The sequence below is a fragment of the Haplochromis burtoni genome, unplaced genomic scaffold (assembly GCF_018398535.1).
Source record: "Haplochromis burtoni strain Fernald_Lab_line unplaced genomic scaffold, NCSU_Asbu1 Contig_253, whole genome shotgun sequence".
Taxonomy (NCBI): domain Eukaryota; kingdom Metazoa; phylum Chordata; class Actinopteri; order Cichliformes; family Cichlidae; genus Haplochromis; species Haplochromis burtoni.
The window spans coordinates 385,882-399,952 of NW_024582614.1; the positions used below are offsets into that span (position 1 = coordinate 385,882).

A 14,071-nucleotide genomic window follows, 5' to 3' on the forward strand; every position below is an offset into this window, starting at 1 on the left:
CTCATCTTATTTTTTTTAAACTGTACTGTGTGCACAAATACAGACATTTTTTGTTGATTTAAAATATTTATTTTGGCTAAAAGATAAAAGATTTTATTTTAAAAAATGTTTTTAAATTGGTACTATTTTTATTTACTGGACAAATTTGTGTAAATAACGTACATATTGGTAGATGCCACACAGTCACTCGCTAACATTTCCTCTTACAATATAAAAAATGCTGAAAAATGTATAATTTATAATAAAATCTTAACTGCGTGATAAATGTTTTGTAGAGCTCTCTTTTCAAACCTACATCATATGTAGGCAAAATCTAAGAACATAATATATTTAAGACCTCTTTGGCAACTCTGTCACACAATCTGAATTAAGATATTTGATCCCTCTGCTTACATTAATGACGTCTCCGCTGAAGTACAACTCAGCAAATTAGATGACTGTTTTTGATATTAAATCTGACATCAGAAACTCTTGATTTTTTTTTTGTGGGGGGGTGTTAATTGTTGTTTTTTAAAGAAATACAGGAGTCTACATTAGGAGGCCCCCAGGCTCAGAGGAGGAACATGTTTATTAGGTAGTAATTTAAAACTTACTGAGATGTCTGGAGTTTGATTTATCTGATTCTGGAGCAACTGAAAACATTAGTCCAGATTGTCATTTGACATATTGAACAAAAATATTGACTTAATCGTTGAGGAATGATATACTGTTTTTATATAGTCCCATTTTTCTGGCCCTCAAATGTGGCAGGACAATTTAATCCAACTTTTTTGGCATAAGCGTGGGTCATTTTTGTCATTATTGCTCATTTTAAGCAGATAAAAGGTCTGGAAATGACTCCAAGCATGGTATTGGCATTTGCTATGGGGCTATGAAATCACAGTTTGCAGTTAGATGAGATCATAATGCAAGTGTAAGTTGCCATATTTGCAATACAAAACAAACCCATCAGAGAAATGGTATAAAAATGATGAAATGAGAAATGAGAATGAGAAATAAAACTGGTGAATTCGTCAGCAAGCATTGGACGTCAGTGGATGATAGTCGAAGATGTTTGCAGGAAGTTCTCCATGTTAAAGAAATAATCCTTCAGAACATCCAGTAAAGGAGTCTTCAGAAAGTAGCCATGTAAATATCGCAAACAGAGCACTTTAGCTGAGCAAATATAGAGGGCTCCCATCATTGAACAGATAAGATTAAAACGAACCAAAAGACGCAAGTATTAGAAACGTATAAAGGTTAGAACTGATCTGTAAGACACTACATAACCTCTGAAAAAACGATCTTCATGTGTTTGTTTCCGTTGGTGCTGTTATTCAGTCAAATGTAAAGTTGACTGCGTGGCAATTCATAATATAGAGACGCACAATGACACAAAAGATCCTGAGAAACGGACTCATTTTTGAATAGTCAGCCTCTGGTTTTCCTTGTACTTGACTGTTTGGTTCCCAACTTTTACTGGTGTATTTTTCTGGCAGCTGTTACCATGCAGATATTTATTTTAATCACAAAACATTAAAAAAGCACTCTAAGGTAAAGTTAAACTTTAAGTTAAGCTAACATATATTGAAGCTGAAGTAGTAGAAAATCCTAAACAGACAACTGTTTCTTCACAGAAAAAATAGCTGATTTCTGTTGGGTAAAGTTGATGTTGTCAAAACTCTGTTTCTGGATTTCAGGGCGGTATTTGCCACTGTCACAGGGATCTCACATCTAAGTAATCTCATTTCTTTTTTTCCTCATTTCTTTGGATAAGATCCATTCATCCATCTCTCCATTCTCTTCTGCTTATCCTTATCAGGGATGGATAAGATGAACTCTTCTCCATTTGTCTTTGGGTGCTCCACAAGGCTCTGCTCTGGGCCCACCTCTGTTTATATTATTTATCAATAATCTTCCATCTGCCTGTCCTTTTGCCGATATCTAATGTATATAATAATTATGTGTATAATATAACAAAAGCCATTAATAAACACAGCTTCGGGGTTCAAAATTGTAACTTGGTATGGTAGAAAAAGCTGTTTTCTATTTAAAGATTAGACATTTTTTGAGTTTATGAACAGAGAAACAATGGCACTTCACAGGAGCTGCAACAGGAGAGGAGTGCATTTTTCCACTCAAAAAACTAACTTTTAGTGATTGTAATTTGCTTTTTAAAGCTGCACTACAATGGAATTAGTATTTGCTGGGAGCAACCATGCAACTGCACACATATTAACTGTCCTTAAAAGAAAGGGTTAATTAATATTTGTCTGTCAGCAATAAAACTCAGTGGCATATTATTTTGTCAGCATATTTGGGTTGAAGTCATCTGTTCTGTCTTATTGCCACTCTATCATCATATACCTTCATGCTTGTCTATTTTCAGTTTGCTTTTATTGTATTATGTGGATTTATGTATTTTATATACTGTGAATGCTTTTTATGTCTGTGCTTCTGCTTTGCAGGTTTTGTTAGTTTACAGCAGCGGAGAAGAACTGGATCTTATTTTGTCCATATATCGTGTGTGTCTTGTATTGGGAGACTCTTGGATGTTTTATAGTTAGCCTCCTATCTAACTACAGTGTATTTACAACATTGTTTAAATTTGATTGTCCATCATTCCATCTATTTTCTTAACCAGTTATTAGGGTACTGGGGATGCTGAAACCAGTCCCATTGTCATAGGTTAGATATACAGGGTTTAAACAAACAAAATAATAGATTCCACCCTGCAAAAATAAAATACAATTCATACAATAAATAATATAAATGGTGTTGCAAAGTAAGTACATTTTCTCGAAAGCTGCACTATTTTGTAGGGCTAGTTTTAATGCATGCTACTCGGTTGCAGTAAAAATTCCAATTGTCCATAGAAAACAGGTGATCATCGTAATGTAATAAACCACAGAAGGTGATAAATTGATGAGCTAAAAGAGTAAAATGCATCATGCATCAATAATAGAGCAATGTTAAAATCCATGAAGAAATTGCTACCTTTGATCACCTTAGGTGTGTTTCTTTTTCCTGCATCTTTAAAGCTTTTAAATACAAATTCGCAGATGTGATTTTCGTGATCTGAATAACACAACACCTAAACACTTTTCTGCATTGCTGATCCTTCTACATTTTGTCAGCGACTTACTTAAACATCATTTTTGGTCCTATACCAACAATGTGACATTGCCACGTTTCCTCAAGGATTTAACTACTTCCTCCATCACTGTACACCAGAGCATGTTTAAAGGTTATGGCAGGAAGCTATAGACAAGAAAAATAGTGCTGGCGATCAATATCTGATGAAATTGTTTTATGTGTTTAAATCTTTTGTCAGGACAAGTCTCTGTCACTTCTATGCTTCAGTTAACCCCAATCAGCTGGTGCCAGACTCTTATTGAACAATTTGTCTCTTGGATACTGCAGATAAATAACACACTATCTTTCTGTGTGCATGTGTGGGGGTAACTCTGATGTTGAATCAATGCGACACCTCAGGGATGGCACAGTGGAGGGGGGATGCTGGGTGAGGGAGGGAGGGTCGTATGCCAGGCTCGTTCTTCACACTTTTTTTTTTTTTAAGGAGGGGTGTGTGCGAAATAATACCCGCTCATTAGGAGCGCGCTGGCTGCTGGTTAATTCATCCTGGACTGTCATGGGCTTGTGTACGACCCCCGGGTAACACATAAATCACACGCAGAACCAACCGGTCGACCGGCAAGCTTCATGCCCCTAACGCCGCTGATTTATCAACCAAATTACTGCGAGTCCTGCTCGGCCTCAACACTTTGCCGAGGAAATCACCGACTAACCCCTGAGCGAACCGATTTATTGAAAAGCTGTCCCCCTCCACTTTCATCTCCCCGCCCTGCCCCGCTTTCTGTGTCACTCCACTCATCTCTCACTGACTTAATTAAAATCTATCCCGTTGGCTCGCTGGCATTTATTACAACCACTGGGCTAATGAAACAAAGAATACGACAAAACCAAAGCTGCTCTGTGCCCATAAACGTTCATTACATCGCAACAAACACCCAGTCCTCCCTGCACCCACTGGCACCTGAAACAAGGTGGGCTTGTTGGGAGTGTTTGCGTCTCACTCAGCATCCAGATGCTCCAAAGAGGGGCGCGCAGAATATGGAGCGAAATTCAGCCCTTATATTTATTGACACTGGCTTTGAGTCTTCATTGTTTGATGTTGCTTATGTTCAGTTCAGCATTTCGCCTGTTTAGCTTACCTTTTAAAAAGTGAATGATTCTAAATTTGTAGGCGATTTCTTCTGGCATCCACAAAGGCTTGTGCCACTTAAAGACAGTACAGGCCATGCTTTATAAAGCTTAGAGACACAGTTAATGAAGTGTGCCATCTCAGCCACACTGTAGAGGCAGAAGTTAAGGTTAAAGCCTCCTGGTTAACTGTTTGAACACTTTAGAGAATTAAAACATTTAGGTCTGTTTAGGATTTGGAGGGGCGTGAAAGGAAACCCTGATGAAAAAGCAGCCTTCTGTTAAGAAATATAGAAAAGAAAAAGTTCATATTTAACCAGAGAAACACATATTTGGCCACTGAAGAGATTCGACATGTTTTTAAACTGTTTTTATTTGGTTGTAAATTATAATTGGGTTATATCTAAATGATAAAATCAATGTTAACTGTTTTCTGTTTATCCAAAGCCCACAGACAGGATAATGATTACTGAACTCTGGTCCAGGGGCTGCTGTTCATAAGTATTCAGTAGAACAATAAAATAAACATAATGATTAACCCAACTAAGATCTCCTTTATTATAAAGGATGAATTATTTATTTGAGAAAGGATTGGTGATTATATTTTTAAAAATGAGTAATTCAAAGATGATAAGTGATGTTGATTATGCTAATTTTTTTATTCCCTCCCCCCCCAAATCTGCCACAGGGGTTACGTCATGATTGAATAGGAAAGTTGATCTTAAACCTGGAAACAGAACTCAAGCCTAGAAATCTCTAACTTTGGTCTACTCTCCATCACATCTCAGTTTCTTTCTTTGTTAATATTCACACAGCAAACTTTCTGTTATAAAGTGCTTAACTTGAGGATGACACGTGGAAAACCGTAAACCACCACACTATGAGTGCATAAAGACAAAACAAAGCAGTCTGGAATAACCCAAACCTTTGACAACATGAAACAGATCTTGAGGCCTATGACTTTTTTTCCCTTCATCATACATCTTCTACATTAAAGACTAAGAACTTGCTTGTTTACTGATATAAACCAGTTTCCTGTTAGATGGGATTCAAACATATTGGGCACCACACCAGGTTATAGTTGGTCACAGATGTTGGCTGTAGGCCCATTTAGAGCGGATCAAAGCTAATGACAAAAGCTGCTAATATAGTCCGTTCTGGAGCATGGGGACGTGATGGAGAGACAGAGAAGGGATAGGTGGAGAGGGGAGGGGAGTGTAATAGGTTCTTGAAATTACGCACATAATTAATTGCGCAAATTTGTTTCTATTAAATAAAAATAACAAGAATTGAAGAACTCAATTAGTGTTAATTAATCCTGCTCGTAAATTGAACAAGAAAAAAACGCGTGGATTGGAAGCCCCTCTCTTCTTCTCTCGCAATATTTCTGTTATTCTTTCTAACCTGAGGGTTTTTCTTCAGTGGTGGAGGTTATGCAGCCATCGGACTCTCCTCTTTCCTCTCCTTTCCTGGGTGCGCGCGCGTGTGTGTGTTTTCTTGCCTCTTGAGAATTGGAAATGGGGGATGGAGACGGGGAATGTGGAAGGTGCTAAATTAGCTGGCTGATCCGCGCTCATTGCCGCATACACATCCCCCTATTACTGCGCCCCAGCGCCGCTTAATATTCCGGGCATGGCGGGCGCGTCTAGATAGCAGATTTATCAAATGGGAAAATGAATGTATGATGATCAGTTAAATTGAAAATCAGCGCCGGGGTGACAGGCCGCGCTGACACCTCGGTAATTAGAAAGAAAAATGATGGCGTCCGAATGCATAATAGAGCAAAAACAATTTACGCTATCCCCCCACGCCGTAATGATCGCGCGTTCAAATTGAAAATTTCTCCCGGTTGAAATTGAATTCATAAAGTGTGATGCATGAGCGGCACGGACACAGCGGGAGGCCCTGCCCGGTCCAGGCTCGGCTTGATCGATTGGTCGTTTGTGTCGGTGCCACCAAAACATCTCTCTCTCCCTCTCGCTGGCTTCCTCTCTTTTCCTCTCTCCCCGTGTTTCACCCCATACACACAGACAGGCAGACAGACAGACAGACAGACAGACAGACAGATAGATAGATAGATAGATAGATAGATAGATAGATAGATAGATAGATAGATAGATAGATAGATAGATAGATAGATAGATAGGGACTTTGCAAACTTTTCACAAAAAGTGGGAAATCACGCAAAAATCGACTAATACATGGGAGCTGAATGGAGGTCCATGTCTGATTCCCGCTGTGCCTTGTTACATTGTTACGTCTGCAAATAAAGGTTAAGATCATCACTTCCAAAATGTATTAAGGCCAGGCACTTCGAGACGCTTTGGTTCGTCTATTTGTGGCTCTCAAAGCTGCTCGTGAGGAGGCACGTGTGTTGGCTTGGGTTATTGTGAACGCCTGTTTTCTACCCATAGGTTTATAGGTTTAATCTATTTTTCAGTTTATTCCTTTAATTATTTGGGAAGAGGGGAGGGGTCCAATTTTATAGTCTACCAAAGACTCATTTGTGGTTCGTTATGTCTTGCAGCACAGTTTCCACACACACACAAGGCCCTGCTGAAGGGAGATCAGACCTATATTTTCTAATTAATCGCTCTCTCGAAACTAACCGATTATAATAAAGCGGTTTCACCCGCCAAATAAAAAAAAGAAAAGAAAAGAAAAAGAGAGAGAGTATAAAAGTCGGAATTTCACACAGCGCACGCGGAATGAACAATTTAATGTGATTGTTTCGGTCGAAGGGGACGTTTCCCGAGGCCTTATGGGAAAATAATGTCCTTATGAATTAAATAATAGGGTTATTACTTTCATTGATTTTAGCTGTCTGGGAATTTAGTGTTCGGCTTCGGTCTTAACCCATCCTCCTCCTCCTGCTGTTTCTACCACTCTCGCTCCCCTCCTCGTCCTCTTGTCTAATTATTTTCCTGTAAAGCCCCCCCTCCCCACCATCACCGCCAGCTTCCTGCCGCGCAAATAGCAGAGTCACCGAGCGAAAATTATGTAAATATTATTAAAGGGACTCAGGCACGGAAATTCATTTTAGGTCGGCGCAGCAAAGTAAAGCTCCGTCCCTCGGATCCTCCTCAATTTATTTGCAAATAAAGGCGAGGTGACCGGGAGGGATCAGGGATATTTAGCCGGGCTGTCAACACGGCTCCTCTGCGCACTGCGCTCCGGAATTGATGGTTTTAATAATTGGGATTTCAGTTTCCAGGGAATTGGTGGCGTTTACACTTCATAAGCTAAACACACTCTTTTCTAAACGGGGCGCACGCCCAGTGAGCGCGAGCGGGCACACACCTGGCACATTTTTACGGAGGGGTGGCGGTGGTGGGGTCTTCTAAATATCTTTAATACGCCCATTCTTCACTTTCCTTCACTTTTTCTTTCTGCTCAGACAACAATTGGTCAAAAAAAAAAATTATTAATGCAAGCCCCGCACATCACTCGCCTCTCCTCTCTCTCCTCTCTCTCCCCTCTCCTATATCTTTATCTGTCTCCCCTCCAGGGACTCGCGGTCCTATTAGAACAAATGACGAGGGGCCCGGGCGCTTTTGTAAAAAGGAGCAGGCAGGCGGGCGCGCGCCTGTCCTATTATGTGCGACACATGATCAATAGGGCGATAACGCTGCAACATCAATATAAGCGACAGAACAATGAGGGATATCATCGAACATCTATCTTAATATAGCCGACTACAAGGGCCGTCTGACAACCGCGGCAGCTCATGAAAATTCCGCCCCACGAATCTACCACCATCTCCTCCTCCTCCTAGCGCTCAATAGACTATGCGCTCTCATGCACACACGGGCACACGCACGCACACATTCGCGGTGCAGCTGGCGCGGCTATTATTTTCCCATTTCAATTTGACACCCCTGCCTTTCATGCTAATTCTATTATTGTAGGAAGTTTATGTGATTCCGTATCACTAGAAATCGGTAATGTCTAATAACCCTTTGGGCTGAAAGGAGGGGGCGGCGGCGGCGGTGGGGGAAACTGCCTCGAGACCCGCGGCAGCCAGTGGGAAAATAATTACTTTCATATCAAAACTCAGCAGGAGGCGCAGGGTCCTATAGCCCGCGGCCACTAACCTCATTCCAGCTCGGCCTTTCAAATGAATAAATTTGTTAAAGCAATAAATACAAACAGCCAGACGGACTTGAGCCCCAGCTCCGGCTCACTACTCAGAGGGGGAAAAAAGGGGGGATTTATCTGCTGTAACACGACAAAACTCCAGCCGCCATGATCCGAGGTTCTGCCACACAGCAGCACTCCCCTACACCCGAATCTCACCTTCTTCCCCTCCCCTGCTCCTCCCTTTTCAATATGGCCCTGGAAAGACAGTGATTCAATTTAAACAATAACTTTATTTATCAAAATGTTTACATATAAATATCATTTTCTCGTTTTTTGTTGTTTTTTTTTTTACAATATCTGAGGATTTTTGTTGTGTGTAAGATGTTTATTGTAGCCTAGTTTTTGTTACAAGTTGTTCACCAAAAAATGGGAAGAAAACAAAAGAATAAAAGGAGAGAAAAAAGAAAGAACCTGCTTCTAAAGGTGTTTGAGGCCTGAAGCCCAAATATAAGGACAGCCACAGCTTTGAGGGGGGGCCATCTGGATTGATCACACCTTCTGATTCAAAAATAGATGAGGATTAAGTCTCCTGATTCCTGATATGTTTTAGAGCATCTCAGCAGAGCTTTGGGAATGTTTGAATAGTCTGAGCGGTGTTCCTGGTCCTTTGTTTATGTTTGCTCCTTGAAAGTGTTAGTCCATATCGACATCCTCTCCATCTGTTCCGGGTGTTTCTTGACAGTCTGTGTTTGCCTTGAGACACTCGGAGAGGTCTGGAGACGCTTGCTCCTCTCTTGCACCCTTCTCTTTTGCACACAGCTCAGCAGATTGGCAGCCATTGGTCGCCGCCTCCAATTGAACTCTGGGACTCCTCTCCTCGCCGCTGTCGCTGGACTGCGTGGAGCTCAGCCTGACCCGAGCTGTTTGAGTTGAACTGTTTGGTGGAGAAGAAACGGGGAATCTTCCATCCCCGCAGTCACCACCACAGTCCTCCACGTCGGCTCCATCCGCTCTGCTGCTAACGTGATTGTGGTGATGCTGCGTGTCGTGCTGTATATGATCCGAGTTCAGCGGCTTGGTGATGCTGCCAAAGCTGCAGAGGTCAGAGGAAGCGGGGCTCCCTTCACTTGGCACACACCTCTGTCCCAGGCTGAGCCTGTTAATGCTGTCCTGACATGGTGTGGCCTTCAGGGCCGCTTGGGGCACTAGAAAACCCAAAGGCTGATGGGTAACTGGGTAAAGCAAGAAGTGACCTTTTCCCACCAGTGTCCTCTGATTAGGCAGCGAGGGGAAGTCCAGCTGAGATTTCCGTCGAGGCATGGTGTCAGAGAGGAGGCTCTCCACACTGAAAGGGTTTCGTTTCTGCAGGGCGGAGGACCTTGGGCCTCCAGGGCTGGAGCTGTGCGTGCTGCCTGGTGAAACCTGCTCCGAGTCTGCTGTTGTTCTTTGGTTTTGGTGGTTTTGTAGTTGGCTGAAGTCGTGCCGCGTTTGGTCACAGCTGGATTCAGTTTGGTGTCCTCCCGTACTCTTCGATGCTGGCAGTTCTATATGAAGAGTAAGGTTAGAAGACTGCTGCTCGCTGTCAGTGAACTGGGAGACCCCGCTGTCGCTCTCTGAACCGCCGGGTGTGTGGAAGCTGTCACCTGCGAGGAGTTTATTCTGGGACTTGAGCAGCTTCCTCTCCTGTTTCCTCTTCTTCTTCTCCTCCCGCTCGCGCTCCCTTCGTGCTATCTCCTCCGGGTCCATGGGCTCGCCGCTGCAGGTGGTCGGGTGGGAGTTGTGAGCAGGTCGGCCCGGCCCTTTCTTTGTGTTCTCCTTTTTTCTCCATTTAGCGCGTCGGTTTTGGAACCAAACCTATGCACATGTACACACAAATATACACATGAAAATACATGCACAGGTGGAACACTAGCACACAAGGTGGATTTTGCAGGAGAATGGTCTTTTTTTCACAACAACATATAACAAAAAGGACTTTTAAGAAAATGTCATTTTATACATCCTGTTGCTTTGGTGAATTTTGACAGAATTAAACTGAATTTTGTTTTAATAGTTTATCAAATATTAAAGTTTTTTTTAGGCGAATCTCCCAAAAATGCTGAGAGATTTGCTCCTTTTCCCTTATAATTTTTTTTACCTGCTGTTGTTACAGAAATACTCATCCAAGACTCAATTTGCATTTTTATCAATTTGCTAACATATGACAGCCTATCAGAAAATAAATACAATCCACGTATCTGTTAAATAACCATGTAAATAGTGAATTACAGAATATCTTAAATTAACATGGATACCTCTAATCAAAAATATCTTCTGAATTCAGAAAGATTCCCTTTCTAACAAGCATCGGAGGAAAAAAAGAATAAACTCTGTATTAATTTTTAAGGATTCATATTTTTATTCTTTTTTTTAATTATCCCAGCCATAAAAACCATTACATGACTTCACTGAGTGGGGCTGCATTAGACAAAAGGTTTTTTAAATAGAGTGTCTGACAGCCTTATGGCAACAGCAGACCTCTCGTCTGCCAGGATAAACTGATAAAGCAGTGTCTGACCAGAAGGTAAGCACAAAACCAAAAACTGCCTGTAAATCCACCCAAATCCCACAAAGCCTCGAAACAAGTGAAATCACTGCTTTCGTTCTCCGTGTTTCTTTGTTTACTGCAGCTTTACACATGTGCGCAGCACATTAGGTTAATAGGTCACAGCGGTGGAACCTGCAGATGCGCAGATGTGCAGGTGTTAATTACGAACGAGCGTGTGTGATGAGCACCTCCGTTGATTACATTTGACTGCACACTGGCTTAAATCGGCCATATCCCGTCCGCTTCTGTGGGTCGGAGGGACTGTGGCACTTGCACGGCAATCCCTGGCTCTCCTCCCTTCGCAGCGAGCCAAGAAAGGGAGCCTCCCCCGCCCAGGAGCGCTCCACGCCCGGCCTCTGGGCGCGCTCGTGCCCGCGTGTTCGGCACTGATAAGGTCTGGAGTGGTAAAAAGATCCGAGAATATTGCATAATAAGGAGGCGAGACCAGCATCGCGCGCGACAAAGGCGCTTCTTATGAATTGTTAATGTTGGTTATATCTTTCCCCCGCAAACCTGCTGATAAAGGAGCGTTAAGAAGCTTGAGGGAACAATAATCTGCGGTTTAGGAGCGAAATCCCCAAAACAACATCAACGAAGAGCTGTGCTTCGTTGCCGCTTTCACTCATACAGCCATGTGAGAGCTATACATGGCAAATATACATGAACAGCCTCTACGGTAAATTATACAGAATATTATTTTAAAACGAACACAGCGAATTAATTACAAGCAACAAACTAGATCACTTATTAAGTTATTATTATTATTGTTGCTGTTATTATAATTAAGTCAAATTAAACCACCAATTTAACAAGTGATGATCCATATCCTCAAAAAATAAACATTTACCTTAAAGTATTTTTATATTATATGAATGTTGTTAATAAGGTTTTATTATTGTTATTATTATTGTTATTATTATGATCAGATATACTGTAAAATTAATCGTTTTATTAATAGCTCACCAGTATTCATTACTGTTGCATTTAATAGTACTACTACTAATAATAATAGCCTAAAAGTTTTAATAAAAATGCAATAACTCAGCTTTTAAATATATATAGTTAAACTAAAATCTAATAACTGTAAATTGTTTACAAACTGACATGAGACTCTTTGTATAATAATAATAATAATAATAATAATAATAATAATAATAATAATAATAATAATAGCTTGGGTGCTAAAACAAAAAATGAAAGGCGAAGGAAGAATTCTATTAACTATATCCCCCCTTGGTTTGCTCAGTAAATAGCCATGTTTTTTATTAACCCATAAATCAATAGGTTGCCTACATGCATAATTCAAAGGAGACTCTTTATTGACGCTTTGATAACTGGCAAACAGCTACCTGAATATTGGCCAGGCTAAGCCTCCACGGACCATGACAAAACTATATTGTTGTAGAGAAAATTCAGAGAAGCAGCAAAATAAATCTGGGGTCTGGTGTTGGGCTACGTCCATCTCGAGGGTAGAAAAAAGAAATAAAAATGCTCCTGAGTGTGCCCAAATCTTGTGTCTAATTTGCTGTGTGTCTTTACCTGAACCCGTGACTCCACGAGGTCAAGCCTGAGCGCGAGCGCCTCCCGCATGAACACATCCGGATAGTGACTCTCGTTGAAAGCCTTCTCGAGCTCCTCCAGCTGCCACCCGGTGAAATTCGTCCTCGTGCGCCTCCGTTTACAACCGGGACTGTCCTTATCCGGGTCCCCAGAATCTGAAGACGTGTAAGTATGTGTGTGCATGTGTGTGTTTAAGTGTGTAGAAGTGTGTGTATGTGAGCGCACGTGTGAGTGAGGGAGAGAGAGAGAGAGACGTTCATGCTACGAGGTTCAAGTTAGCTTGTACATTTAAACCAGTTTGTTGTAAAACTGACAACTATCACTTTTCTTTTTGCTGTTCGACATAAACCACGTCCCGATAAATACACAAATAATTAATGCTTGATTTTATTTGATATAAGAGGCAATTTTCTGTTCATTAGGCCTTCAACGTTTAATTTTGGCCAAATGAATTAGCACCCTGCAATGACAAGTTTTTATCTTAGCCTCTTCTGTAGCCTTTACCGCAAATTTACTAAAACTCTGTTTCGTCTTCTTCTTCTCCTTCTTCTTTAAAAAAACAAACAAACAAAAAACAACCTAGGTTAAAAACTTTTAAAGACTATGTTTGTTCTGTAGGCTGATTTTCCTGTAAAACCTCGCCCCCAGAATCATAAAAAGTGGCATATTTCCACTAAAAATGTTTCAATGTAGCGAGAAAAGCCCAGGAAACTTTGGTTTACCCCACTTCCTAGTACAGTACACTGTTTTCATGCACCTCTGTGTGCCTCATAAGGCAGTAAAAAAAATAATTAAAAAAACAAAAAACAATAGCCCAGCCTACCTGAGAGTTTGAACTGCTGACTGTCGGAGGAGAGCAGCGAGTTAGAGCTGACCACCGAGGCCGAGCAGGAGCCGTTAAGTAATCCGTCTATAGAGAAGGGCACGGCGGCCGCGGACTGCAGCTGGTGTCCGCTCGCCAGCTCGTAGACGTGCTGGTGATGGTGGTGGTGGTGGTGATGGGGGCCGAGCGCGTACGGGAAACCCACCAACCCGCCCAAGGAGCCTCCGAACTGGGCGTGAGGATGCTCGAGTACACGGCTGTCCATGCTCGCCCGGGCTGCGGCGGGGCCGAAGTGAAGATGCAGAGGGAGGCAGTGTGGCTGAACATGCAGTCAAAACAAAAAGTCGGGCAGAGGAGGAAGAAGCGGCGAAGAGGAACCGGAGGAGGAGATACGAAGGCGGAGGTGGGGAGGGGGGGGAGAGAAGGGATCCCAGGCAGACAGCCGTCTCCCACGGCCACGGTGCGGTCTGTAGTGAAACGGCGGAGACCAGGCTAGGGGAGATATTTCACGTTTACGGTCCAGCCGATATGTCAACCCTGCTCCCTCTCTCCGCGAGCCAGCTCATTAGGACTCCTCCATCTGCTCGCGGGACCAATAAGAAACGTTAATCGCCACGTGACGTCAGAGACGCGGTTAATGGAGTAGGCTAAAGGAAGCAAAGCAAAAAGGGAGGAGAAAGAGAGAGACAGCGAGAGAGAGAGCTTTCCCCCCTTTCAGATCGATCGCTAATTACACCTGGCACGGTCCTTTAATTCAGCCCTGTCAAAACAATGAGGACGAGGCTAAGCTGCCGTGTGGAAATAGCTAAGTGATTGAA

The 14,071-nt window shown here is 42.2% G+C and overlaps 1 protein-coding gene across 1 annotated transcript; it reads right to left on the reverse strand.

Annotated features, from left to right (window-relative positions):
* Nucleotides 1-8,553: 8,553 nt before the first annotated feature.
* On the reverse strand, nucleotides 8,554-13,845 carry LOC102293811 (homeobox protein unc-4 homolog). Its single transcript, XM_005938465.3, has 3 exons — nucleotides 13,254-13,845; nucleotides 12,410-12,585; nucleotides 8,554-10,137 (listed from the first exon to the last, which is right to left on the reverse strand). The coding sequence occupies exons 1-3, from the start codon at nucleotides 13,516-13,518 to the stop codon at nucleotides 8,977-8,979; spliced, it is 1,602 nt and encodes a 533-aa protein (XP_005938527.1). The 5' UTR covers nucleotides 13,519-13,845; the 3' UTR covers nucleotides 8,554-8,976.
* Between the last annotated feature and the right edge of the window lie 226 nt (nucleotides 13,846-14,071).

What these genes read in the sequence shown, in the direction of transcription:
- LOC102293811 (XM_005938465.3), bottom strand. Translation starts at nt 13,518, where the DNA reads ATGGACAGCCGTGTACTCGAGCATCCTCACGCCCAGTTCGGAGGCTCC. An exon ending in TCAGCAGTTCAAACTCTCAG is followed by an intron (nt 12,586 to 13,253) that starts GTAGGCTGGGCT and finishes ACACGTCTTCAG; the next exon opens with ATTCTGGGGACCCGGATAAG. An exon ending in TCGTGGAGTCACGGGTTCAG is followed by an intron (nt 10,138 to 12,409) that starts GTAAAGACACAC and finishes ACATGTGCATAG; the next exon opens with GTTTGGTTCCAAAACCGACG.